Raw genomic sequence first — 26,512 nt, 5'->3', positions numbered from 1 at the left:
CCAATTTTCATGCTTTTAATACAAACTTAAAAAAGATCCGGAACATTATAAACTATACAGCTCTGACCTCACCTACAACAAATCTGCAAAAACATCTTAGCGTCAAGCAAGTATTGCACAATGTTCCAAAGTAGAAAATTGGGATATTTTTCAGTCTACAATAAAAGGAATTATTTGCATCCGCTTTCCTTAACAGAAAATAACCATTCCTTTCAAAAAAGTAAAATGTACATAATTTGAAAAAATCCTGCCATCGCTTTTACTTTTTCTGAAGCATACAATGTCAATATCTGTTTTCAATTTTTTTGAAAAAATAATTTGTTGCATATGAAATCTGAAATGAAATTACAATAATGTACATTAGAAATATATACTCTTAACCTTTACAAACATAGTAAATTATTCAAGCAAAGGAAACCAAAGAAACTTAAGATTCCGATCAGTTAGTGCCAAATTTTTAAAAAATAAAAATAAAACCAAGCAGTGTTTTTTTATGTTCAAGTAAAGAAAGGCTAACATCTGCATAATACATCACATCACCTCAATGAAGAACACTTGGGGTGGGGGGTGGGTGGGGGTTGGTGGGGGGAAGGGAGGGGCAGGGAAGGAAGGAAAAAGTCCTCAAAAGGCAATAATTTTAACAAAAATTACCAGTTTCTCTTGCCCTTAACACCACATCTAAAAACCTTATGAAACAGAGACACCATGAAGTCATCCAGAAATTGAAACCAATTATATACCTCACAACTAGATTTTTTTTCCTAAATTTGTTCCCATCCCTTAACTGATAGGCAGAACTTAGTCATGGCCACTAAGGCTGCCCAGAAGCACCAGTCTCAGTGTAGTGTCTGGTACAGTAGTTCAACTGATCCATCATGTGCCAGGCAGATCAGATCCTTGACACTCTAAATGAACCTCTGCTTGGGCAAGTTTTACTCCTTCATTAATGACTGAAGGGCCCAGATACCTGGTGATGATTTTTCGAGGAGGTTACGAGTCTTGTAGGATGTGTCACAGTGAGGGTTGAGATGGAGAAAGAGGGCCAGGTATCAAAGACAAGGCTGCTCATTGATCTTAAGCTGCTATTTTGGCCACAGGGCCTCAAGACCCAAGGTCAAATCTGCCTTCTGTTGATAGTTAAATTGCTGTTCTGTATTGCCCTATTGTTCCCAGTTTAGGGCTGCATATTCTTCCACTGCGATTCATGAGGCAGACAGCCAAAGTGTGCCATTTCCAGCCTTTGTTCAAACTTTCCCACCAATATTTAACTGGCAATCTGAAAACTTTCCCCCAATAGCAGCAGGATGCCAACCTTCAAACTTTGGAAGAACACAGTGAACACTAAATGGTCACTGGACACAAGCAGGGAGCGTAGGGATTGTTTTTACTTTAAGTCAAAAGCTTGAAAGGTGTCCCTAGAATGTGAACAGAACAAAATTTACAATGGTCCTTTAACCACCACCATTCCCTCCATATTCCTTTCTACACCACAAAAGTGCACATTTCCTGCCGTGCTTTTTTAAAATTAAAAGTTACTCAACTAAATTCCAGCAAGCCAGAGAAAATTTTTTAAAATGCAGATTTTGAATTGTGTTTAAATGCAACCCTTGTTTGTAAACATACAATTTGGGTGACCATCTTCAATTTCAGAAACACGAGTTGTAACTTATAGGCAGTTGTGGCATTTGCATTTCAGGGTGCATGTATGTTAAACCCAAACAGTTCGGATTAACAAACAGCAAGCCATTTTGATATGGGGCAGGGGGAGAAGGAAAGTCAGTCAGGACATACCAACTTCAATGCTAAAATTATCAGTTTTAGCAGTCCAAGTCTTACTGTAGTGTTTGGTAAATTGGGATAACAGCACAAGATGCACATTAGCTCAAAAATCAATAGTTCCAGCATTATGTATTGGGTTCTGGGTTACTGATGATTAGACAAGGTTGAGATGGCAGTGGAGCTTAATCGCAGTATGGGTACACTGAACAATAATGACTCAGCCAAAAGAGGGTTATGATAATCTGGATTTGCTGAAAGAGTGGCCAAGCAGATTATACAGCAGTTGCAACTTGAATGTATGGTTAGTCCTCTGTTCCCTTACTCTAAGCTCAAGACTTAAACTCAATTTAATTGGTTAAAGCTTAATAACTTCAGGACTCCCACCACCATTCAAGATAAATACTAAAACAGATAGCTGTATTCATCTAGTCCTTTAGGACTTCTTTATATTACCCTTGATCATAACATTTACTTTTTTTAAGTGGCTGTGTTCAAATTGTGTTTGAGGTTTCAAGCCACAGTACTAACCAGGTGGAATTGCAACATCAATCAAGTAGTTCAGAAACATTTTAATGCTAGAACCATATACAAATATAGGACTCCTTCAAATTGAAAATCAGAAAGAGGACAGAAGGTATAAAGCAGCTTTAATCTGGGTCACCTTTTCCCGTGAATACTGTATTAGGTGTTGGTACTGATCACCAGCATTGCCCCAAATTGGCTGCACTGGCTCTGAAGCTCAAAGTGACAGCACACCATCAAGGGGAAAACAAAAGCAAGTTGGACAAACAGTCACTTCAATGTAGTAAATCTGTCACCAGGGATACTTCCAGGCAACTTTTAGTGGTCAGTTCAAGTAGACCATTAGCAAACTTCATCAGCTAGTTACTATATTGTGGGGAGTGTCATAAATATTATAAATTATTGGAAGGATAGTGTTCCTGTCTGAAACATGTACTTGTGCAGATTGTAAACCTCTGGCAAGCTTTATTAACTGCTAGTTTGAAGCCAGCTTTTTCTCCCATTTTAACTGCACTGCTTGGGTAGGATGCAAAAGAAACCAGCACAACTACCACAGAAAAAACAGGGAAATAAATTAGAGGAGATTCTTGCATTATCTAATAGAAAGCCGCAGAGCAGTGTCAGAAGAGGTCTACAAGCATTCCCCCTCCTTTGCTGAAAGGAGTGGCTTGTGATAGAGGAAAAAAAATGGTTTTTAAACAACCAAGCTGATCAAGCATAGCTCTAGCTCGCGAGACTCTCTCCCAACTTTTAGTACCAGTAATATATCAGAACAGTACAAACTATTCACATCTGGCAAATCCCAAAGTCAAATAAAGAGCTTTGGTCATCCATCTTTCCTGCTGAATCACCAACTCAGTTATTCTAGGAAGGCTTTCAGAATACATTAAAATGAATTCTCTTCAAGGGTGGTTTGGAATAAGCTGCTTACAGTTTGATCAGTGGGTAAAATGGGATGCGCAAGGAGCAGAAGAGAGCTAGTATGAGGTCAAGAATATCCTGGGGGTGAATAGAGGATGTCCAAATCTTGTGGGTTATAGACACCGCAAGTCCTCTTGTATACATATTATGAATATATGCAAGTGCTTCCTTTGATATGCAAACCCCACTTCATTCTTTTCTAAGACTAAACCTAATTAACTGTTCTAACAAACCTTTTTAATTTGGTCAAATATTGCAGCAAAATGGAACAACTCTGAAATATTAGGACAAAATATTTATCACACTGAATCTCTTCACTGCCACCCCTATTCATCTCTGGGACCAATATAACCAGGCTGGTCATCTAAGACATGTTGGAAATACACCAAATTAAATATTGCTCTCTCCCTCAAGGACAATACTTGAAGTTTTTTTGTAATGAACTGCAAAGTAAACACTGCTGCACATGTCCTTGTGTCTAGATGAGTACTCAAACATGTTCTACAATAACTTCACTTCAAAGAATGTCAAATCCCTTTAAAGATGACTGTAGCTCCTTTGAAACGACTTTCAATACAAAACTCTGAGATACAACAAGATCTTTGACCTACATCGCCACTTACTACAATTCTTGATACCCATTACAGTATAACTGCTAACCACAGGCTTCATGAAATCTTAACTGCAGCAACCTCTTCAAACTCCTGAATCTGACAAATTCAATACAGTTCTTAAGGGTCACATTCTCTCAAGATGCAGATGCTGAGCACCATTTAACTGTAGCTCATGTCAGGTAGAATGATCCTATTAACTAAAAACAGTTCAGTAAACAGAGTTACAGCACTTACTGCAAGAACCAACCTCAGAACACATTGCACTGCTTCTTACTGGAAAGGAAGATGGGTCCTCAGATTATTACCATGGGAGCAGTATAGGTAACAGCACAGTTCTATTTGAATATAGAAGTGATTTGGGCATTACAGATTCACTCCTTCACTGTCAGGAACCTGAAAACTAAAGGGAGACAAAAGATACTACAAGCGTCTCAATGACTGACAGCATATAGCTTTTACTACGAGGTGCTAACTGGTAGGATAGCCATATAGGATTTCAACTATAATTTAGTCACTTACACCCTTCCTATTGTATTAGATTCCACCAACCTATTGGACATGCACAAACCTGGTATGTTACTCTACAGCTAAAAGCTGGACCACAGCAAGGACCCAATGTGCAGCAGAGTTTAACAGATAATTTGCTTCATGCACTTAATTGCTGACCAGTTTCAGACAATGCCTGGGTTCCATGGTTACTCAAATACCCCCGACATTTTTGAGCTAGTCATTTATTATTTTAGCTACATCTAGCATCAGAGGTGAATATCTTGCAGCACCCATTACAGAAGACATGCTATCCCAAGTGTAATGCGTCCCTTCCACGATTAAAACCTTGATGCCACTTTTAGTAGGCCTACTGCAGCATCATCTCTTTGCATTGTAGAAAGAGGAGAAAATAGCTTGGCTCGAAAGAACCCAACTGAAAAATAATGGACATAACCCAGACATCCAGGGTTCAAATTCAATTATGGAAAGATCTTACACTGGGATGAAAATGCCCAGCTGTCACATCCAATTCCGCCACAATTGCTGCTGCAATCATTCACTAACTCCACAGCATTCTGAGATAGGAGGCTCTCTGTAAGACACAGGTACTGTAGATCTTCGATGTAGAGCTTGTTATTTAGTACAACCAAATGTTATTAGTCCTTAGAGCATGACGCACAGCTTCACAGGATTGTTTTTTTTTGCTAGTTGCCACAATACAGTAGTAATTTGAATTAGGAGATCAACATGGACGAAGACCTTCAAAGCCCTTTAACCATGATGGCAGATTCTGTTGCAGCGCAGAGTGAGGTGTTCTCGTTGACAAGACTTGCTGAGTTTTAAGGAAAGGAGTAAGAGCGAACAGAACGAATGCCATAACTCCACAACCAGCTTGGACTGGATAAGACAGACACTCCCACTGCTTCAAAATGCTTTTTGGCAGAATTCTGCTTCACTATGAACCTGCCAAACTTATTCATCAGTAATGGCTTCTCATCCCACAGTACTATAGCAACAATTAAAAAAAAGTGGGAAATGCATTCTCCTAGCAACCCTGATCCAGCTCCTACTTACCAACTACAGTGCAAAATTAAACACAGATAGATACTGGCACAGGTGTGAGGTAATGCCCCAAATCTAACTGCTGTGAAAAACTGATAACACTACCAGTTATATATTGTGACCTTTATTTTACTCAAATTTAGAGTATTCTAATATTTCAGTATTCCACTTTTAAGATGGACTTTTGGTGCCACGTTTCCCCAAGGGAGGAATATAGAATTCTCAACAAAAAAAACAAGTTTCAACAACTCTGGAAAAAACCTACAACCTACCAATGGATTGCAGTATGCGACTCGAACAATTTCAAATAAAATTTTGAAAACTTGGGAGATGATTAAAGTGGGATTGGAGGCTTAACTTTAAACTGTTCCCAAAGTGCTCTTCAACACGATATATTAGTGTTGGCCTTCTTTGAGTTCTATGTATAGAAAGGGTTCTTCACTAAATATTTTAGTTTGCCAAGACAACTGGCTGAAATGGCTGGTTAGGATACTGCATGGTATTCAAGTTGAAGTCAAGTCCTTCCACAAATGGGGCTTTCTCACCCAGGTTGTTGTTATTGTAGATTGGTGGCACCTCAAAGGCATTAGGAAACTGTGCAGGGCCAGATGATGACTGATTTTCATTCCCGAAGTACAAGCTCAGTGAACCGGGGTAGACAAACTCCTTGGCATTGGGAGAAAGGGAGGATGGTGGAATCTGGTTGCTACTGAGGACCAGCGAGTGCATTGATGTGGACAACCCCTTCTGCTTAATCAAGCCATTGGTTGGAGAGCGAGCCATTCTGCGGCCTCCAGTTTTCATCTTGGTGGACCCAAATTTGGTGGCAGCAAAGGCTGCAGTGGTGAATGTGATTGGCTGAGTCGACCTTGGGATGAAGGTGGGGCTCACAGAATTCCCAAAGGATGGAGATGGGGAATTAGACAAAGAATTGCCCTGGTCAGTGATGGGTGTGAAAACCTGGGCCTCTGGGTTAAAGCTGCTCTTTATCTCCTTGTCCAATTCTGCACTCTCATTGTCGTCCATGTAGAGGACCTTCACAGCCCCTTTCTCACCAATCTGATAGGACACCTCAAATGGATCAATCCAAAGGCTCAATTCTTGCGGAACATTGGCTCGAATATCTTCTATATCCAACCCACTCCTCCTTGCAGCCTGCTCAATGATGGGGTCCACAGTTTCTCCAATATGGACACACCTGTACCCAGATCCTTTCAGGGGCTTTTCTAGGTACCAGTGGCCCTCATATTTCTGTTTCAGCAACCGCTCCAGCTCCTCCCCAAACAGGTCTGCACGTCGCCGTGGTAATTTGTTGTACAGATAGGAGATTATGAAATTTAAAGCCACTTTGATCTCCAAATGCATGCTTGATATGGTGACTGGGGCAAGGCAGTGTAGAAAGAGCTTCAAATCTTCACACGATTCCTTAAAAAGGAGAAAAGGAGCAGTTAGTTTACATATACATTTTCTGTATGCAATTATACAAATGGCTTACATTTGAGTTCATTTAAAGCAATGATCAGGGCATAAATTCAAACCCATTTTCAAGCTTCAGTCATGACACTAAAAGGCAGGAAAAGAGAAAATCCACATTGAGGGGTAGCCAGAAATAAAATTAGATTGCTTCAGTTGCTAAATTAGTCAAAGGGTGACAAAGTCTAGGGACCAAGTTACTGCTGGTTCTGTCAATTCAGCCATGCATGGCTTTCCGAAAAAGGGTAAGAGAAAAAAAATTAAAAACCATTGACAATCCATACTCATCTCACCTAATATGTTGTAGGAAAAGCTTCACTTCAGCAAGCTATTGTGTTAAAAGTCAGAGGAAAAATGAAATTCATTCCAGTAGCAAAGTATCATTAGAAGACAGATTTGAGATGATCAGAAAATGAACTTCAGAAAAAAAACATTTTGCTGTTATAGTCTGGGACTGAATCAGATAAATGCTTGGGAAAAAAATAATACTCGGATCTGGTAAATGGGCAGGGGAGTGGGAGTAATTGAAGAGTACATAGAGCAGGTGGCCACAATTGGCTGACTATACTCCTGTGCTGTATCATAATGGAATTCCATCAGTGAGGCTGCGCAATGCATTCAACCATATTAAACTGAATTCCCCCAGTAATAGGCTTTAATCACCAGTGCTTTACCTTACTGTACAAATCCAAGTGTTCTTTCTAGACACAGTCCCAGTTTGAATGGACAAACTGTACTGCTAGCCAGTAACAAATATTAAGTACAACATATTCATACTTGCATCATTACTCTCAGAAATCCCTGTAACAACACCGTCTAGTTACAAGGCAGCAAGATCAACGCCTACAAAATGCATTGCAGTTTCTCAACTCATTTGGCAGTGCCTCCCAAATCCAGGATATTTGCCACTGAGGACAAAGGCAACAGGTGCATGGGAATACTATCACACCTGCAGGCTCCAAATCCCACAATATATCCTGACTGGGAAATAGTAATCATTACTTCAGCTTTGCAGTGCCCAAAACTTGGAATACCCCACGAAAACAAACTGTGGGAGTATCTCCAGCAGGAAGACTGCAGCAGGTTAAAAGGCAACAGCCCACAACCTTGGAGGCAAGTAGGGATGGCCAATAAATGCTGGCCTTCCCAACACCCACACTCTGAAAAATGAAATAAAAACAATATTCTTTGCCTTTGGCTGGATTTCAGAAGAACCAAGCAGAAGGCAGGTGCTTTGCTTTAGGGAAGGAAAAAAATGTCCTGGGACAAAAATCAGTAGGTTGGACACATTTTTAGTTTCTTTACACAGTCATACAACATTGGAAAATAAAGATCCCATGGATTACAACTTCTGTTCAGTTCCAATCTGACAATAACAAGTGCTTTATTAGTGTAAAATCTACTGAGTATCAATAGGTGCCAGCAGATGCTAGATCACTACAACATACCAGTCACCATTGGGTGATACCATCATCTCAAATGGCCATTGCTATAAGTTTCTCCTGCTCTGCATCTACATACATCTAGTTAATGGGCATCCTTTAGCTGGAGCACCTGATTCCAAGTAATTACATTAAACAGTGTTCCTTGCCAAGAAGATGGGTTTGAGAAATGGGATCATTCCCCAAATCAGAATTTTTAAAAAGTCGAATAGAGAGCATGTTGCCAAGGTCAGACCAAGGAAACTAAGCACAGTAATCAGTTTTGATCAGAGGCTCCTGATGCTGGACAAGAGCTGGGAACATGTCATCTACATTTAGCAGCACTTGACATAAGCAAAATGACAGATTTCAAAAATATAGAACATGGAGTGACCGATTACCCTGGATACTGAATTTTATGTTATAGTCTTTAAAGCAGGCGACTAGAATTTGTAAAGAACATTTAACTGCAACAGAATAGGGAAACTTGCTGTAGAGTTGGGTTTTGGATTGCAAACGTTACCTTAAGAGCATTAAAGCGGCATAAAAAAAGGCCAGCAGCTCAAATTTTAAATCCATGATAATAATGGCTCTTTTTACGTCTCATTAATTGGAGCAGCCAGCTGTACAAAAACTTGTGAATGGATGGAAACATTACCAAAGGTTTTTATATACTTGCGATATGTTCCTGCTATATTGACGAACCAGCCTCTGTGGACACTCAGCAGAAGCATGCACTTCTCTAAAACCAAGCAACTATTCCAGGCAACCAGCAGCTGATTACAGAGCTGGACAAAGTCCTTCAAGTGGAGCTTGCAGCATTGGCAACAAAAGGAAGTGCAGGAAAGCTCAAAGTCAGCACCTTATCAGCACAAGTCACCAGTACAATGAATAGTTTCACAGCATACAATCTCTAGAAACAGTTTGTACTTGTTGCATGGAATGGAGTGCTCTACCATAGAAAAGCAGGGCAGGTAATTTTTTTTAAAAAATTGACAGTGAAGGACAGAACAAACCTGAAAGACTTATCAACTTCACATGTAATGACCATCTACTGACAAAATGCAAGCCTGATGATACAACGGTGATTCAGAAACCTGGTGGATACTCCATGGTTTACTACACCAAGAATATAACTAAACTACTGGCAGACTACTACAGAATACAGAGGCAATGCAAGTAAATGCAGAAGTTGAAGGCAATTTGTTAAATGTTCACTGAACACTACACCATTAACGTTGAAGGTGTATATGCAGTAGCCATGGGATGGCTTAGCACTTGTACATTCCAGCGTACTACCCTGTGGAACAATAAATTTAGACCATACCTTGGTTTAACTATTGCTATCATTCTCAACTCACATCGGAGATATTCTTTTTATTTAAATGCCTTGAGCATCATTTTCAATTGAATATTTTTACATTCAGTAGCATTTAAATTGACTGGCATAAACCGAATTCATCAATGTCCCAATGTTAAGCTGATTAAACTCTAATCTGAACTGTGCAAACCAGCACATTTGAACTGTCAAGACCCAAAATGTCGACCATCCCTTTACTTCCATAGATCCTGCTTTACCTGCTGAGTTCTACCAGCAGTTTGTTGTACATTAACTGTTTTCTCTCTTTCCACCAGTGATACCTGACCCACTGAGCATTTCCAGCATTTTCTGTTTTCACTTCACTGCCTATTGAGCATTTCATAGAATATTTATTAGAGTGCCAGCAAAAACAGAAGGTTGAAGTTACCCGATGTAGCTAGGATGAAAACAAAACCCACTGCCTGTCACTCCAGGCAGCGATCATTATTATTTAAGTATAGAGTGGGCTGCCTCCATATTCAGGTTGAGCACTTCAAAAAGCCAATACATTCTCAAAAATCAGTAGAAATTGAGGAATCACAAGTCACATTTGGTACAACCCAAGCAAGATGCATCTTTTACTAAAGTCATTCCCATCACCCACCCAGGACATTCCTTCTTCTCTCCTCTTCCATCAGGTAGGAGATACAGGAGCCCGAGGGCATGTACCACCAGACTTCAGGACAGCTTCTACCCCACTGTGATAAGACTATTGAACAGTTCCCTTATACAATGAGATGGACTATGACCTCACGATCTACCTTGTTGTGACATTGCACCTTATTGCACTGCACTTTCTCTGCAGCTGTGACACTTAGTACAGAGTGCATTGATGTAGTACAGAGCAACAGTACAAACTCAACGTAACTGCACTGTGTAATGAATTGACCTGTACGATCAGTTTGTAAGACAAGTTTTTCACTGTACCTCGGTACAAGTGACAATAATAAACCAATACCAATCACCTTCCTGATGAACTTTGAAAATAAATTTATGCAGCAACAGTATCCTGTACACCACTAGTTGGCGATTCTACCAGTTTTTTGGCCGTTAAAGGCAAAATTGTGCACAAAGTGACAATTTGGCTCAGCTCCTCAGCTGCCAACACAATCATGATATTCCTGTATGGCTGAACTGCGGTCAAAATGAAAAACCTACTTAATTTCCACCTCTTGAAAGGGGTGACTTGAGCTGGAATGCTTCTTTTCATTAGAACCTAGAACCCTCAGCACAACCCTCAGGAGGCCCTCCTTAATGTGAAGGCCAACACAGCAAGTAACAGCGGGTAGCTGAACAGTAAAGGAGTCACAGTACAGCCCAACCCAATCCGGAACAGCAGGCAGTCACTAACATGTTTTACAGTAGGGTTCACAGGATTCTGATCAGGAGTAGAAACCCTGGCTGATTGGGTTGAAAAAGTAGAACAATGTCAACACAAGTCTTACCAGCATTTGAGCACGATCAGCAATCAAGCTGGTCAGGTTGGTTCAGGCACGTTCTGACAAATGAAAAACAGTGCTGTCCCTGTCAGCTTTGAGCAGATCTGGGACCCTGCGGTTAGGTTCCTTCAATTAATTTCTTGAGCTCCAATTTACTTTGTCAAATTTCTCCTCTGGGACCATGAAGGCCACTCCTTGTGCTTGTGTACACAAAGTTTCAAATCATCTTTGTGCAGTGCATGCTGTTCCTTTTTCTCCCTCTCTCCCCCCATGTGTCACATGCCTTGTAACAGCCTGTCCGAAGGGTTGACAATAGACTATTCCCATCACTCTGCCAATTCTGGGCAGTAAGCATTTGCGAAAGCTGCATGTGGGTGACCCAGATTACATCACCTGCTATTTTCTCTTCCTGTAACAGCTTCAGCTCCCACAAAGATAGAAAGTTCATCAGCTGAGAAACTTGGAAGTGCAAATTCACAGCCCATTAACAAGAAATGAGGAGGTGCAGTTTCAGATTAACTCTTCAATTCTAGGGCAGCATCAGATGAAATTCTCAACTGTTTTGCAACAAGCCAATATATTGATATATTAATCAAGAGAAGGGGTAATATTTCACCTCACGTTAATCTATTACAACTAGTTTATCATCAAGCTTAAATGCTCACAGAATTGCGTATTTAAGTGTACAAACAGAAACTCATTGAACATTTTCTCAAGGGGCAGAGAAAGGTCACTGTTAGAAAATGGAATGGATATTCTCACTGTTGAAACTAGTATACAAATGATAGCTTTGCAGAAGTACTTCTTGATCTGATTGCAAATGAACTAAGAAATCTCATCATTAGCTGCAAGAGACTGAAAGCTCAAAACCATCCTCTCACTTCAACACTCAGCTGATACAGAAATACATTCCTCCACCCACCCCCTGCCTATTCTTCAAAATCCATTTTACTGCCTCTTGCAGAAGCTGTGCTGTAAACAATACAAAATTCCTGAATGATCCTGGTCTGCGCAACACCAGGGAATCAATTCAATTAAGAATGGTGTGGGCTGGAGAAGAGGCTTCTAGTCCTGGTGACTAAGTTTTAATTTGAATGATGGCTCTTGGAAAGGGGTGGGGTTGGGGGAAAGAGTACAAAACAACTACACTTTCCATGCCACTTCCCTCATTAAACACCTGTCCCTCACTTTCATAACCTGGTTTTAGTACGTCACTCTGACACAGCAAGTAGACACCAAATTCCAGACACCAGTGCTCACTGAATTACACTGGCTCCCTTATTGGTAATGCTTCAATTTAAAATGTCCACCTTTCTTTTACAATACTTCCATGCTCAATCCCCTATGACTATTTTCAACCCTACAACCCACAAACTCACGCACCTCCAAATTTGGCCTCTTGCACCACTAATCTCAACTATTCCACCTTTGCAGCTGTGTTTTCAGCCATCTAGGCTCATAAGAATAGTATTCCCTCATTATTCCCTAAGAATTTCCTCACAGCCTTCATGCTTTGCCCAAGCTTCTAGTCATCAGTTCCAGTATCTCCTTGACAATGTCCATGTTATATGCCTTGAGGTGTTTTGCTAAGTTAAGGTGTTTTTGGGGGCGGTTATAACAAAGGTTTTTGTGATGGGCATTGAGTAATCAATTCCATTCTGCTCAGTTAGGTAGAGACCGACATCAGCTTTTTTTTAAATAATAGAATAGGTTTTCTCAAAAAGCTTTATGAAACCTTGTTTCTCAAGCCATACACAAGCTCTGTACCTTAACTAAAATCATTTTGTGTTTTCTGCAAAGCACTGTGCAGTCTCCTCTATTTCATTCTCACTCAATCCAATGCCACTTAATCTTGAGCTGTGCTAAGTCTAAACATAGCACATCACAGAATATTTGCAAAAGTGTTGCATACCTACATTCTTGTCTCTTTCACAGAAGCTGATCTATGAATAGCAACAATCTTCCATAATCCTAATGACAACCACTCCCCATAAATAAGTCCAAGAATTTAAATTGCCAACAGCCACCATATGTGCCTTCAACATAGGACAGCAGCCCAAAGAGCACAGACAACTAATCCACCAAGTCCCATATACAAACAGGCCACCTTGGCTTCACAAATTTTTAGTCTTCACCAAACCAACATCTCAAGTCATTCAATGGCTTGGCCTACTCAGTCGTCTGGGGTAGAGAATCCCAAAGATTCATAAAACTCAGATGTCTGAATTGGACGATTTTGAAATTATGTACCCCTCCCCCCCCACAATTTCTAGATTTCCAGCTTCCCTCATTAGTCCCCAAGGGAATACTCCCTCAGAATCTGTCCTGCTGAGTCCATACAAGTTCACTCATTTCTTCCAATATTCAACCAGCATTGGCTAATCTACTCAACCTTTCCTCATAAGACAATCCCTTCATTCCCAAAATCAACTGAGTGAACCTTAACTGCCTCCAATGCAAGTATTTCTCTCCTTAAACAAGCAATGGTCTCAGTTGGAATGAGACTTCCCTACTTTTATAAACTATTCTCTATGCAACATAGATCAACATTCCATATAGTTTCTTGCCTTTTATACAATATTCTGTTCTCTCATTCTTCCCAGCAGACTGGATAGCGCCACATGCTCAGTGCCAAATGTTTGTCCACTCATCTCTTTGTGGACTGCATCTGCGTCAAGTTGTTTTCCCCATTTATCCTTGTACTGTCACCAAACTTGATAACAACAGCTTCACCCAAGCCATTAATATATACAATAATAAATAGTCAAAGCCTTAAGTGAACCATGTGGCATCTCACCCATTATAATTTAGCAATCTGAGAGGGACCCATTTACCCCAACATAGTTTCTTGCAAGTAAACTAATCCTCTATCCATGGGAATATATTAGCTCCAACATCATGATCCCATAGTCTGTCCAGTAATCTTGCGTTACCTTATCAAATCCATTTTAGAATTACAAACACACATCTACTGGTACCCCTTGATCCATTTTTTCCTCACATCCTTAAAGGACTCTAAATGTTATTTCCCTTTCATAAAACCATATCAACATTGCTTGATTGTACGAGGATTTTTATAAATATCTTGCTACTACCCCCTTAATAAATTCATACTTTAAATCCCGTTCTCGAATAGAGGCAAGACATCTGCCATTTCTAATGTGGGACCTTTTAAGAATTAAGTTAGGAAGGTCATGACATTGCATCCACATTAACAGCACTACTTTTCAAACACTAGAATGCAGGACATCAGATCCAGAGGACTTAGTTGGCTATTAGTCCCAGTAGTTTGTTGGTCCTTTTCCATAGTGACCGATTGTTTTGAATTCTTCCCTCTATTTTGCCATGGATTTTCTACTGAAGACATGGAAAATGTGTCTCTGCAATTTCCTTGCTTTTTATTAGTAATTCTGCAGTCTTATCTTCCCAGGAATCAACATTTACACAAGCTACTTACCCTTTTTCATATATTTGAATCTCTCACTGTCTGTTTTTATTTTTCTTGCTAGCTTATGCTCAATCTATTTTTTTTGGTTTTGTTTTGGTCACCTTTGCTGGTTTTAAAAATTTTCCCCAATCTTCACACCTACCACAATTTTTCACAACACAATGCCTTTTATTTCAATTTTAGTTAACCGCAGATGGATCATTCTTTGTCTCTATCCCTCAAAGAAATATCTTTGTTGAGAATTATAAAATCTTAGATGTCTATCACTGTTCATCTACCATCTTACCTTCTCATCTATTTCCCCAATCCACTTCAGCCATCTCAGTCTTCAAACCTTAGTAACTACCTTTAAGTTTGAGGTACTAACTTCCAACTCCCGTTTCTCAAACGCAATGTGAAATTCTATGAATACTTTCCCATCCCAACCCCAAGGATCTTTATAATGAGTAATTAACCCTGTCTCAGTACACACCCAAATATATCTAAGAGTATTCCTTGGTTGATTCCACATTTTCTATGAACTCTCAACAGACCTCATCCTTAGAGCTACTTCTGCCAATTTGATTTATTCAATGTGAAATTTCTTAATTTATGCTCCATCTTACATTATAGCTAATGTCTGTAGACTTCTTCTACCAGTGACATTTTTTTAAATTTCTCATCTTCACTCACTGATTCTACATCTTGATTTTCTGAGTCAAAAGTCATTTCTCACAATAGAACTGATCTCATCATCTTTTATTTACACAGCTACCTCATGTCTTTTGAAAATGTCAAGCAAACGAACATATTCACTTCAGATCCGGCCACCTTGCAATGGCATCTCTGTAACTGCCATCTGTTTGATTCCATTAGTGCCATCAGTTCACCTAACTTGTTGCAAGAGAAGCGTGCATTTTGATGAAGAGCTTTTGATGTATTTTTCCCACATTTCCTCCTCCTGACCTTATCTGGAGGTGCACTCGTTTGTACACAACGCCCCCTCTTGTTACACGATGGTTATCATGACCCATTTTGCTACCCTGCATTATTCTGTGTCCCAAATATTCCCTCATTTGAACCATCCCCCTCAACCCCTACCCAACTTTTAATTTAAGGGCCTATCTATAGATCTAGTTATCCAATTCACCAGGTCACTACTCCTGCAAAATTCAAGCCCCTGTTGTCCCGATACCATGGCTACTTTTTCAGCATTGGTGCCAGGGTCATAGGAATTGACAGAGATCTCAGAATTAGGCATTCAATGCTCTGATCTTTTATCAATTCAATCAAAATTTGCACAGGGCTCCGAAATTACTGCCTTTGCAATAGTTTTTTCCATTTGGATCCTAGCTGTTCACACTCCCTCAAAACTCTTGCTTAATCCTACCTGACGTGCACCACAATGACTATCTTTCTCTGTGCTTCCGAGTTCTTAATCCCGGCATGGGGCATTAAAAGCCCCTGGGATTCATGTTCATTTCTGCAGAGAATTATACCTATGCTCCCCCCACTGTACAGACCCCCATCATTACTGTATTCCACTTCACTTGCCGCAACTTCAAATGCCCCCTGTACCAAAATGCTATGGTCAGTTTGCTCATCCTCCACTCTTGACCATGTGGGCCACAAGAATACTGTACCTTTTGACAGAGTACATGGGCTGAGATTCCTACCTTCTAGGTTCACATAACTGCCTCAGTCACAACATCTGTCTGTCCACTGACCCAATTTACAGCATCAACCCAAAAGGGGCAACTGCATCTGAGAAAAGTGCCCAGGTAACTTTCTCCTCCTCTGATGCACTGCAGTGCCTGAAGCTTGAACTCCAGCTCATCAACTGAGCCAAAGTTCAAATTGCAGATCTGGATGCTGAGGGTCAAAGGAGTGTCCACTAGTTACCACATGATACAGCCAAGTCACCTGACCTTCCATGTCATAATTAGAAAACTAAAATAAATTAAATGGGCTAGTTATGATTTTAGATTTAAAATACTGATTGTAATTACACCGTTTGCTTTGGGTGACAACTTTAGTGAACCACTTAATGATAGAGAAAGAACTGCAGTACTCTGTTGACTATCTTTCCATGATGCCACTCTGGTTATTGCTTATATTTCTCAAACTCTTGATGGGTTGCAACCACTGATGTTCCCAAATCAACCTGGATTTCTTTTCAAAATAGACAACCACTTGCCTGCTTCACAAAATTCCACAGTTTAGTAGCCTATGGAGCCAGAATTCACACTGCATTAGCAAATGCTTCAACAGTTAAGACTAGAAGAAATTCCACAGACCCATGTCAATGACAGTAACATCAGGACGCACCCTGATGACAGTAATTACCAGGTAAGCAATTCCAACTAGATATTTGACTGCAGGTAGCTCATTTACACTGGACAAAAAGGTCAAACTACAAAATGCAAAACAATCATAGACCAACCCTTAAAATTCCCCCACACCCCAAATTTCATGATCAGTATTCTGCAGAACTGTTACTGCAGGTAACTGGACTGTGCTACTTTAATCCTTTCTATAAACAAAAGTCCTTGGACTGAATTTATAATCTCATCCCAGGCATATTCCTGTCTTCCTCTGCAATGCTGTATCCCCACTACAATACCAAGCCTTTGGAAATACAGTCCATTACATCATCATTTCCCTGAACTTTACACTTGCACTTCCAATCAATCCCTTGGCATTCCAACCATTGGGACCCTCAGCTGCTGCAACAACCTTCCTCCATTCTCCCCTGCACTTGGCTAGCAAAGTTGACCCAAGCCTCGACCAATCTAGTGCAAGATTAATCAAGGTGCTTTCTATCACACAATTTTCTAGACAGCCATGTCCTCCTCACCTGGCATTATGGCCATTGGATTATAGTCCGACAGTTGGTACTGATGGGCATGCATACACCATGCACACCCTGGCTGTCCCAGACAGGGCGACCCGTTTACTCATCAAGCAGGCTGTATTGGTTTACATAGTACAAGATAGCAGTCCAGAAGAGCCTTGGCCTCAGATTTTAATGCAAATACAAACAAGACTTTCATCCCTTGACCCCAAGTGGCCAGGTAGTTGAACAATGCAGGGCATGAGCCGGTCACAATACAACTTCCACTAGGGACCTCTGGAACACAGTTTGCAAGAACTGATCCAATATCATCACTCCAACCACCAGAAAAATTCCAAGTTCAATCCACAGTCCACTGAGGCTTCAATGCCTTGGGTCAGGGTTTCATACGGTGGAAGTGCCTGGAAAACTTGACTACCACTAATATTCAACAATCAAATAATTTATCGGGGCTGGAAGGCCTCTGGTTGATGGGCTGCCTACCCTCACATTAGATTGGACACAGGATGAAGTATTAGAAGGCAAGCATTTATGAAATTGGAAGATGCTTGGAAGAAGTTAAAAAATGCTTTAAAAAACGTGCACCAGTTATAAGCAATGTTGTTTGATTCTTTTCTCATTTAATAAAGCAGTAGAAACTTAGACCTAGGAAAATGCTACAAACTGATGGCTGTAGAGTGTCAATACATCAATAAAATTCTTTAAAATCAAGTTTGTTCTCTGTTGATCTCAAATAATGTACCTCTAACTTGGATAGATAGGGATTTTGCTAGGGAAAAAATGTTCAAAATCAAATAGAAGAAAATGTACAGGTTAATGTTCACTTTACATTTACAATATTTTCCAAGTAGTTGGGCAAAACAATTTGTCAGCGTATGCATCCTGCAATCAGTTAAATATTACATTCATGCGCTACAAAAATTAAAGCAACAAGCTTTCCCAAAAAACTGGATTTACTCAGTTAACGTTACCCAAGATAAGCCACTCCACATTGTAAATTGAACAATTAGAATATTTTCACAGCCATATTTTTCAACTCCATCCAGATTTATGTTTAAAAAGATCACAGGCATAAGTTTGGCTATAAAAACACGTTTGCCCATTAAGCACCAGGTGATTAATAACCTTGTTGCTATTGAATAGACACTGCAGCTTTGACAATACACCATTTTGTAACAACGAAAGGGATAATCACTACAGCAAAATGCTGAATATTCACTGGACACACAATACTGTGACATTAGAAGCAATGCATTCAAAGATATAACAGGTTACCTAAAAATATAATATACAACAGGAAGTAATTCTTAAAGGATTTGAGTTGTTTATATGTAGAAGAGTCCCTGCAGGAATTAGAGGCTATAATCTGACTAAGGGATTTAGATACATAATCGCAAGAGCACTGCTAGGTCAGTTTATACCCATTGTTCAAACACCACAATTACCGAGTTATCAGCTTACAATATGCAATTACAATTTCAGTGGTCTGTTTTATTCTGCACCAAGACCTTTCTGTGCCAGCTAGCATCTGAACACACACCGGCTGCCAGTGTTCTGGCTGTGACGCCACAGTCACGAGTGGATTAACAATGTCATTAATGAAGGTTCTACCAAAAAATATAGTGTCAGTAAGTTAAACAGTGTTTTGTATTATAACAGTGTTAAATAGTGCCTTGATCCCTGCTTTAGAGCAGAGGTGACCAATCTCAGTGCAAGCACTACAATTATCCTCATCACACTGGCTTAGCAACAGATACACAGGGTTTTGATTAGTACTGCCAAATGGTCAGTAACTAGGGGAACATGGATTTAATAGCAGTTGGTATAAAGACAGAGGAGAGGAAATTAAAGATATTATATACAGAAAAATTCAGCATTTCTCCCCTCCCCTTCTGGGAACACTATGGGAAAGAGCCAGGGTGTGGAACAAAGGTTTGCTCTTCCAAATGCCAAATGTGAATGACCTCCTTCAGTCCTTCAAGGTTTAGGGTTCCATGGCAAGAGGAGCAAACAAGATATCTCTTGCTCCTCGTTGCACTTGTGGCTTCTAAATCGTGCACTTTCGTGGGGTTGTTGGGTAAAAACGATCAAGCTTGCCTTTAATGTTCCCCAAATGAATTCACTGACATTTGCCAACTCAATATCCATGTATGCTCCTCTGATCCCCAAGAGGAAACAGCCTAATGGAAGTCAACATTCCCAATTTGGTTTTAAGTACTTCATAAATTTCAGTCTTACCTCCCTTCAATAATTGTTTGAACCAGATCCATGGTATGCCATAACAAATTTCCTTGTTTCTTTCAACAACTTCCACCACCCAACCCTCAGCTCAATTTCACCATATTCCCTCAAAATAAAGTTGCTTTTTACCTCATTTTAAGCCATAGACGTGAAACATTGTATAGATGAGCACAAAATTTGGGCAAATTTTCAGCATATACGATGCAAAAACAGCCTCATGTAAACAGTCTGTTTCATGAGTGAACTCTTGCTACAGTATTTACTTGTTTGACATAATATTGTTTTACTTACACAATTACACCTGCTGTGAAAAGTATATACTGCAAGAATCATCACCACCTAGAATTTACTTCCAATTGTGTTCTACTTACACACATTAAGCACAAAGCCCTTACAAAATAAGCAGTAGCAGCAGTTTTTACAGATTTTTTTTTGTTGCCAAACTTGAGCTTCTCCCTCCATCACCCACTCACCACAACCCCACCCCTTATCATTAACTGACAATCATATGACTAGACAGGTCATCTGCCAGAAAGGTCCAAGATTCCTTCCCCAAGCCATGTTACTTCACATCAGCTACAGAAGTGGATTGGATGCCACCCATGACCCAAGTGCTTAAAATAGAGCTCTTGACAGAGATATGGAGATCAGGCAAGCAGTACAGAGTGGTGTCCAGCTCGGTCACGGAACAGCAGTCATTCCTCTGGAGTCTCTAGCAATGGTGCCAATGAGGTGCCCACAATAACAGTCATGTAACTAGTACAGTCTAATATAACCTGTATAGTCCTGATGAAGGGTCTCAACCCGAAACGTCAACTGTTTCTCTCCATAGATGCTGCCTGTCCTGAGTTGCTCCAGCATTTTGTGTGTTGCTCCAGACTGCAGCAGCTGCAGAATCTCATCCCTGTTCACCCACGAGCAGGTTGAGAAAATACCTTGCCTCAGATATCAGCAATGAAGTTTCTACTTCAAGGGAGTCCAAAACTGGGTCCACGAATACAAAATAGTCACTAAGAAATTCACTAGTGCACGCAGGAGGAACTTCAGTTAAAATGCAGAACCCATTACCAGATGGAGTAATGAGACACTTAACAGATATTTTTTTTAAGAGAAAGCCAAAACAGTCCTTACGAAATAGAAAGGCGAGATGACACTGGGTGGAGTACAAGCAGCAGGTGGGCTGAATAATTGGTATCAGTGCTATAGACTAAACAACTATGGAGAGTGGGGAAAGCAGTTTATGAACCTGTACACAGGCTTTTATCTGCTGTAACATTTTATACCAAAGCACCAGGAACTTCATTACCGTGTTTGTCGACACTCCTGACAAGGTAGGTTGACAGCTGATGTTTCCAAGATCTTGAATAAGGCAGAATCTCCAAAACCAATGTTGTGGAACTGAGAAATCAGCTCTGAAAAACTCCAAGGCTGCAGAATAAATAAAAAGGCAATACTCTGTGCAGTACTACACCACAGAGACCAGGCAGTCGGCAGGACTGATCTCGGCCTTTGTTCAGAGTTGATCTCATCTGTGATAATAGTGGGGACACTATTGTTGGAGAGGCTGGGGAGTAAGTTCTGCTCCTGATGAGCATCTAGCACTTTCTGCTGAAAAGTGTATGCATGGAAAACAGACAAGGGCAGGATCAGTTCCTACTGCAATACCCTCTGCTATCAGCTTACCAACATTTACTGCCTAGTCACTTGAGTTAAAATATCATTAGTCCATTAAAATTTGAACCCAAAAGGAAGAAAATTAGAATGAAAATGTATCTCCTTTTTACACACTGAAAAATTAAGTCTCCAAGATGAACTGAACACTCGAATGGTAAGATACAGTTATTAACCATTTCCTCTAATTGTCATTGGAGAGAGAGAGGGCTAATTTCCTGCGTCAAAGTAGATGACCTCAGGAACAGCCTCAGCCAAGCTCTTGATGGACAAAAATGACCAATCTCAAGGAGACTTTATGACCACCCCAAACTTTGGCCAACTGAAACAGAATAGGCTGCTCGTACTTAGCCGAGGCTGAGACACACCACTGAATCCTTCATTCTGCATCGTGTCACAGTGTACTGGGCCTTTAACACAAGTCAGAAGAAAGCAAAACATTTAACTCCTCCTCCTCCTCCTGCTTTTCTTTCCTTTCCTTCAAAGCAAGTTATATCAGTGGAAGAACGAACAACATACCGAGTTCCAGTCCATTGGTTTTAAGTAGGCTTCACAGTCATGCCAACATGAAGGACAATGCCTTAACTCACTCGGTCCCACTCAGGAAATTCTTCACCCATCATGACCGACGCATGGAAAAGACATTCAGAAGGAGCACCAAAGTACAATCAGGAGGACACCAAGTCCATTGCACCTATGCTGACTCTTTGCAAGGGACATCCTGTTCTTTCCCCATGGCCTTACCATTATTTTTCCTTTTATAGTCTATTAAATAGATATGACTGAATCCACACCCACCTCCTTTCAGGCAGTGTTTTCAGATTGTGCTATTTAAAACTAGAAGGCTCCTCCTACTTGCATATTTTACAACAATAGTGCCCCTGGTTATTAAACCTCCTGTCCGTGGAAACCATTTCTCCTCAGAAATCATTCAGAACTGAAACATTTCAAGTTATAAATCTCCTCTTAACCAAATTCAATGAGGATTCCTCTTCATTGTGCATCATCCTCACATCACTGAAACACACATGCATAGATCATTAACCAGTGCTAAGATATTACTCAAATCCAAAACCATTCCAGAAAATATCCTCCAAGGCCTTTCTAAAATAGTGTTCAGATCCCCCAGTCTCTAACCAACCAGCATAATTCCTTTGGTTTGGCAATTTACATCTATTTATAGTCAATGATACTGCAAGTTTCTTAGGGGAATAAAACAGCCTGTCGTGCCACACCAGTACATGGACATGAATCTCCAGATCTCTGTCCCTGCATGCCCTCCAATTTATATTGTTAATCCTCAATATTTTCTTCCAAAGTATATAGCTTCACACCCAATTTCATCTGACGCTTTCATTCTGCCCATCTCACTAGTCTGTTGAAACAATGAGTCACTTTAGGATGGGTTAATTAAGATGTGCCAAAGAACATTCCACGTTCAAAATTATCTTGTGGCCCAATGATCAGTTGCTCACGACAATGCAAGGAAATATACAATGATAGGAAAGAACAATTTGAACTTGTACCATCTTTAGTATAGACAAACGTCCCAAGGTATTAACACCACCAAAGCACACAAGAGGCAAGATTTATGCAGTTAGAAAGAAAAAGAAACAAGATTTGGGTTTGAGCTTTGGAGGTTCAAGCTTCAGAACAAATAGCAATGGCAATGACAAATTTATTTTCCAAATAATTGCAGAAATAAAGAAAAATGCAGCACTTTATTATCAACATATGCAAAAGCCAAGAGGATGTACCGAATTCTGCTCGGGTTTCTGAAATCCGAAACGCCAGGGTTTGGTCCTATAATAAAACCTACTAACATCTGCAGTTTGATGACGATTCCTCCTGCAGGTAAACTTGGAAGAGATTAAGCTGGAGTAACATTTGCCAATTTATTCCCCCCACCCAAAAAAAATAAAAATAAGAACTCGAGCACCCCAAAGTCACCGCATGGAGATCAGGATAGTGCAGACATTCGATGCAAATGACAAGTCAGCGTTGACCCCATTTTTCTAGCACTTTTTTTTTGGTCAACATAAACATTTCGCAATCCAGCTGTATTGGGCGTCACTTTAAAAATACAAAATAGCCAAGCAAGCCAAATAAGGAGCCCTACAGGCTTGGAACAACACTGCAAGGCTGGTCCCCCATTCGCGCTGCAACATCGGATCTGTAGTCCCAGTAACTGCGCTGACGCTGGCACCACCGGCGCTCCAGAACTACAGTTCCCAGAGTGCAGCAGGCGCAGCGAGCATGCGCACTGACCGACCCGAAAGACTGCAGCGCAGGCGCACTCGCGCTCCCTCCTCCCTCTCTTGCTCAATATTAAATGTCCCTGAGCCCATCCCCCTCTTTTTACAAATTCCATTAAAACCAAACCGGACTGAAGGGGGAAAAAAATCCTTAAAACGCCTCTCTGTGGGGAGCATGTATTTTTTTTTACTTTTACCAATCGATCACCAAGGTTATTACTGTAATAAAAAAATGCTACGGTTACTAAGAGAGGGAAAAAAAAGGCTCAACTTAAGAGGTTCCAGCCCAAGGACTTTAACCTTCCAAATCCCCCAAACCTGATCTTAATCCAGGACTGGCAACCCATCGTTTAGGAAAACACAATCCACACAATTAGATGCAACATTTAAAATCTTCACCACTACTCCCTTTATTTTAATCAATAAAACACACGATCCCCGAGATATGAGCTTTTTGTTTCTTTTTTTAAAAAAAAGATCCATGATCTGAAAAAAAATATCGACATCTCGACTTGGCAGTGAAATTAGTGACTGAACACGTCAACAACCGACTGTCTGCAGGCTTTAAAAGAAAAAAAAAGTACAATATATTATTTCATAAACACCCTCACAAAAATAGATAAATCTTTATAAAAAAAAACACAACCTTTTTTTCTAAAAAGCTTAAACATTAGATGCAAACATACCTCAGAAATCCGGATCAATTAGGTTATTATGTAAATCTATGGATGGAAAATGGAGTTTATGCTGAAGCGGGGGGGGGGGGGGGGGGGGGGGAGACTACATTTTAAGCTCAAATTTTCGCCTCAATCATTGAAGAAAAGATACAGAGCCTGATTTTTTTTTGTTTTTAAAACATATATAAACACAAAGCCAGAAATGATGCAGGAGATTTAAGCTGGGCATTGACAATGGGGAGGGGGGGGGGTTTAAAAGAGGGATTAATGGAGGGAGGGGGGGATGCTGTCCCCACTTGGGCTGATTCAGGCACTGTAATATATTAGTTTTAAATTGGTGGGTGTTATTTAAGTGGAGAAGGCTTACTTGTGGCGCCGGGAGCGGGCTGGCCTCGGGTCGGTCCGGGTGCAGGTCCGGTTCCGCCGCCGCCGCCTCTCAGCCCGAGCTGCCGCTGCCCAAACTTCAGCGCCGGCTGCCCGGCGCACTTATATCAGCTCCCCTCCCCACGGTCAGCAGCCCCGGCCGGATCTACTTTCTGCATATATATATAAAAAATACACACGCCGTGTCTTTTCCCACCGAACCCCCTCATTGGAATCCACCCACCCCGCCTCGTTAAATCGAAAACGTCGCATGGCCTCGTTTTTTTCCCGTCCGTTCTTTACATTTTCTTTGTCAGAAAGGTGACTTTTTTTTCCTCCCGACCTATTTTTTTTCCGCGTCGGAAGAAGGAGCACGCAGGACGTCGAGGGCGCGACGCGGCTGCCGTCCCTCCCGGTACTAAAAATAAAGCGGCGTGCTAGCAACTCGGCTCTGATTGGTTGCTGCCTGAGAAATGGGCACTTCTGGTTGGTCCGGTGCCTTGACCAATCGGTTACCGCGTCACTGACGTCACAAACACGTCAGCAAAGAAAGTCTTGCATTTATATATCACCTTCCACATCCTTAGGACATTCCAAGAAACCTGCATTTATGTGACCACCTTTTGCATCTTCACCATGTCCCAAGCATTATAACATAAGAAATAGGAACAGAAAGAGGCTGCTCTGCCATTTCACGGCAGCAGGCTGATCATTTCTTTTTTCTTTTTCAATCCTTTTATTGGTTTTCAAATTAATACAGATTGATATATAACATCAATATTTATACATATAATACAAAGCGATCAGGAGAACAATCATAGCATAGATAATTATAAAGAACAATAAAATATCTTTTACCTCAAACACCATGTTTCTGCCCAATCCCCACATTCCTTGCTTCCTTTAATATCTAGAAATCTACCAAGCTCAGTTTTGAATGCAATCAATGACTGAGCCTCCAATTCCAAAGATTCATCACCTTCTGAGTGAAGAATCTCATTTAAGATTTCTTTATTAGTCACGTGTACATCAAAACGCACACTGAAATACACCTTTTGCGTAGTGTTCCGGGGGCAGCCCGCAAGTGTCGCCACGCTTCCGGCGCCAACATAGCGAGCCCACAACTTCCTAACCTGTGCGTCTTTGGAATGTGGGAGGAAACCGGAGCACCCGGAGGAAACCCACGCAGACACACGGGGAGAACGTACAAACAGACAGCGGTGGGAATTGAACCCGGGTCTCTTGCACTGAATCTTCTCCACATTACAGTCCTAAATGGCCTACCACTTATTCTGAGACTGTGTCCTCCTTGTTCTAGACTCCTTAACTAAGAGAAACATCCTACACACATCTTCCTTGTCAAGCCATCTAAGAATTTTGTATCTTTCAAAGAAGTCACGTCTCATTCTTTTAAACTCTAGAGAACAAGGGCCTGGCCTATCCTGCCTCCAGAGGAACCAGTTTAATGAATCTTTACTGCACCCTACCTATAGCAAATAAGGAGATCAGAACTGTCTGACAAAGGACCTATGTAATTGTAGTTAGACATCCTTACCCTCATACACAAATCCTCTTGCAATAAAGATCCACATGTGACTTACCTTCCTGATTTCCTGCTTCACCTGTCTGTTACCCTTTCAGTGAATTGTACACAAGGTCACCCAGGTTGCTTTGAACATCTCCAATTCTCAATTTTCCACACCCAGCTTTTCTGTTTCTCTACCAAAGTGGACAACTTCAAGCTTTCCAACATTATGTTCCATGTGTTGTTGCCCACTCACTTAGCTTGCCTATTGTCTCCTTGATGCCTCTTTCCTTTCTCACCACTACTCACATCCCCTAATTCCCACTTAGTTTCATGTCATGAGCAAACTTGGAAGTGTTACATTTATTTCCTTCAGCCAAATTACTAATTAAGACTGTGGTTCATTGGGGCCCAAGCAC

At 40.7% G+C, this 26,512-nt stretch overlaps 1 protein-coding gene across 1 annotated transcript; it reads right to left on the bottom strand.

Moving 5' to 3' along the window:
• On the bottom strand, nucleotides 1–24,687 carry LOC127585565 (protein Tob2-like). Its single transcript, XM_052043130.1, has 2 exons — nucleotides 24,573–24,687; nucleotides 1–6,812 (listed from the first exon to the last, which is right to left on the bottom strand). The coding sequence occupies exon 2, from the start codon at nucleotides 6,750–6,752 to the stop codon at nucleotides 5,838–5,840; it is 915 nt and encodes a 304-aa protein (XP_051899090.1). The 5' UTR covers nucleotides 6,753–6,812; nucleotides 24,573–24,687; the 3' UTR covers nucleotides 1–5,837.
• Nucleotides 24,688–26,512: the final 1,825 nt, after the last annotated feature.

Source organism: Pristis pectinata, chromosome 33, assembly GCF_009764475.1.
Source record: "Pristis pectinata isolate sPriPec2 chromosome 33, sPriPec2.1.pri, whole genome shotgun sequence".
Taxonomy (NCBI): domain Eukaryota; kingdom Metazoa; phylum Chordata; class Chondrichthyes; order Rhinopristiformes; family Pristidae; genus Pristis; species Pristis pectinata.
The sequence above is the reverse complement of the archived record's forward strand: the minus strand, read 5'-3'. Positions and strand labels throughout refer to the sequence as shown.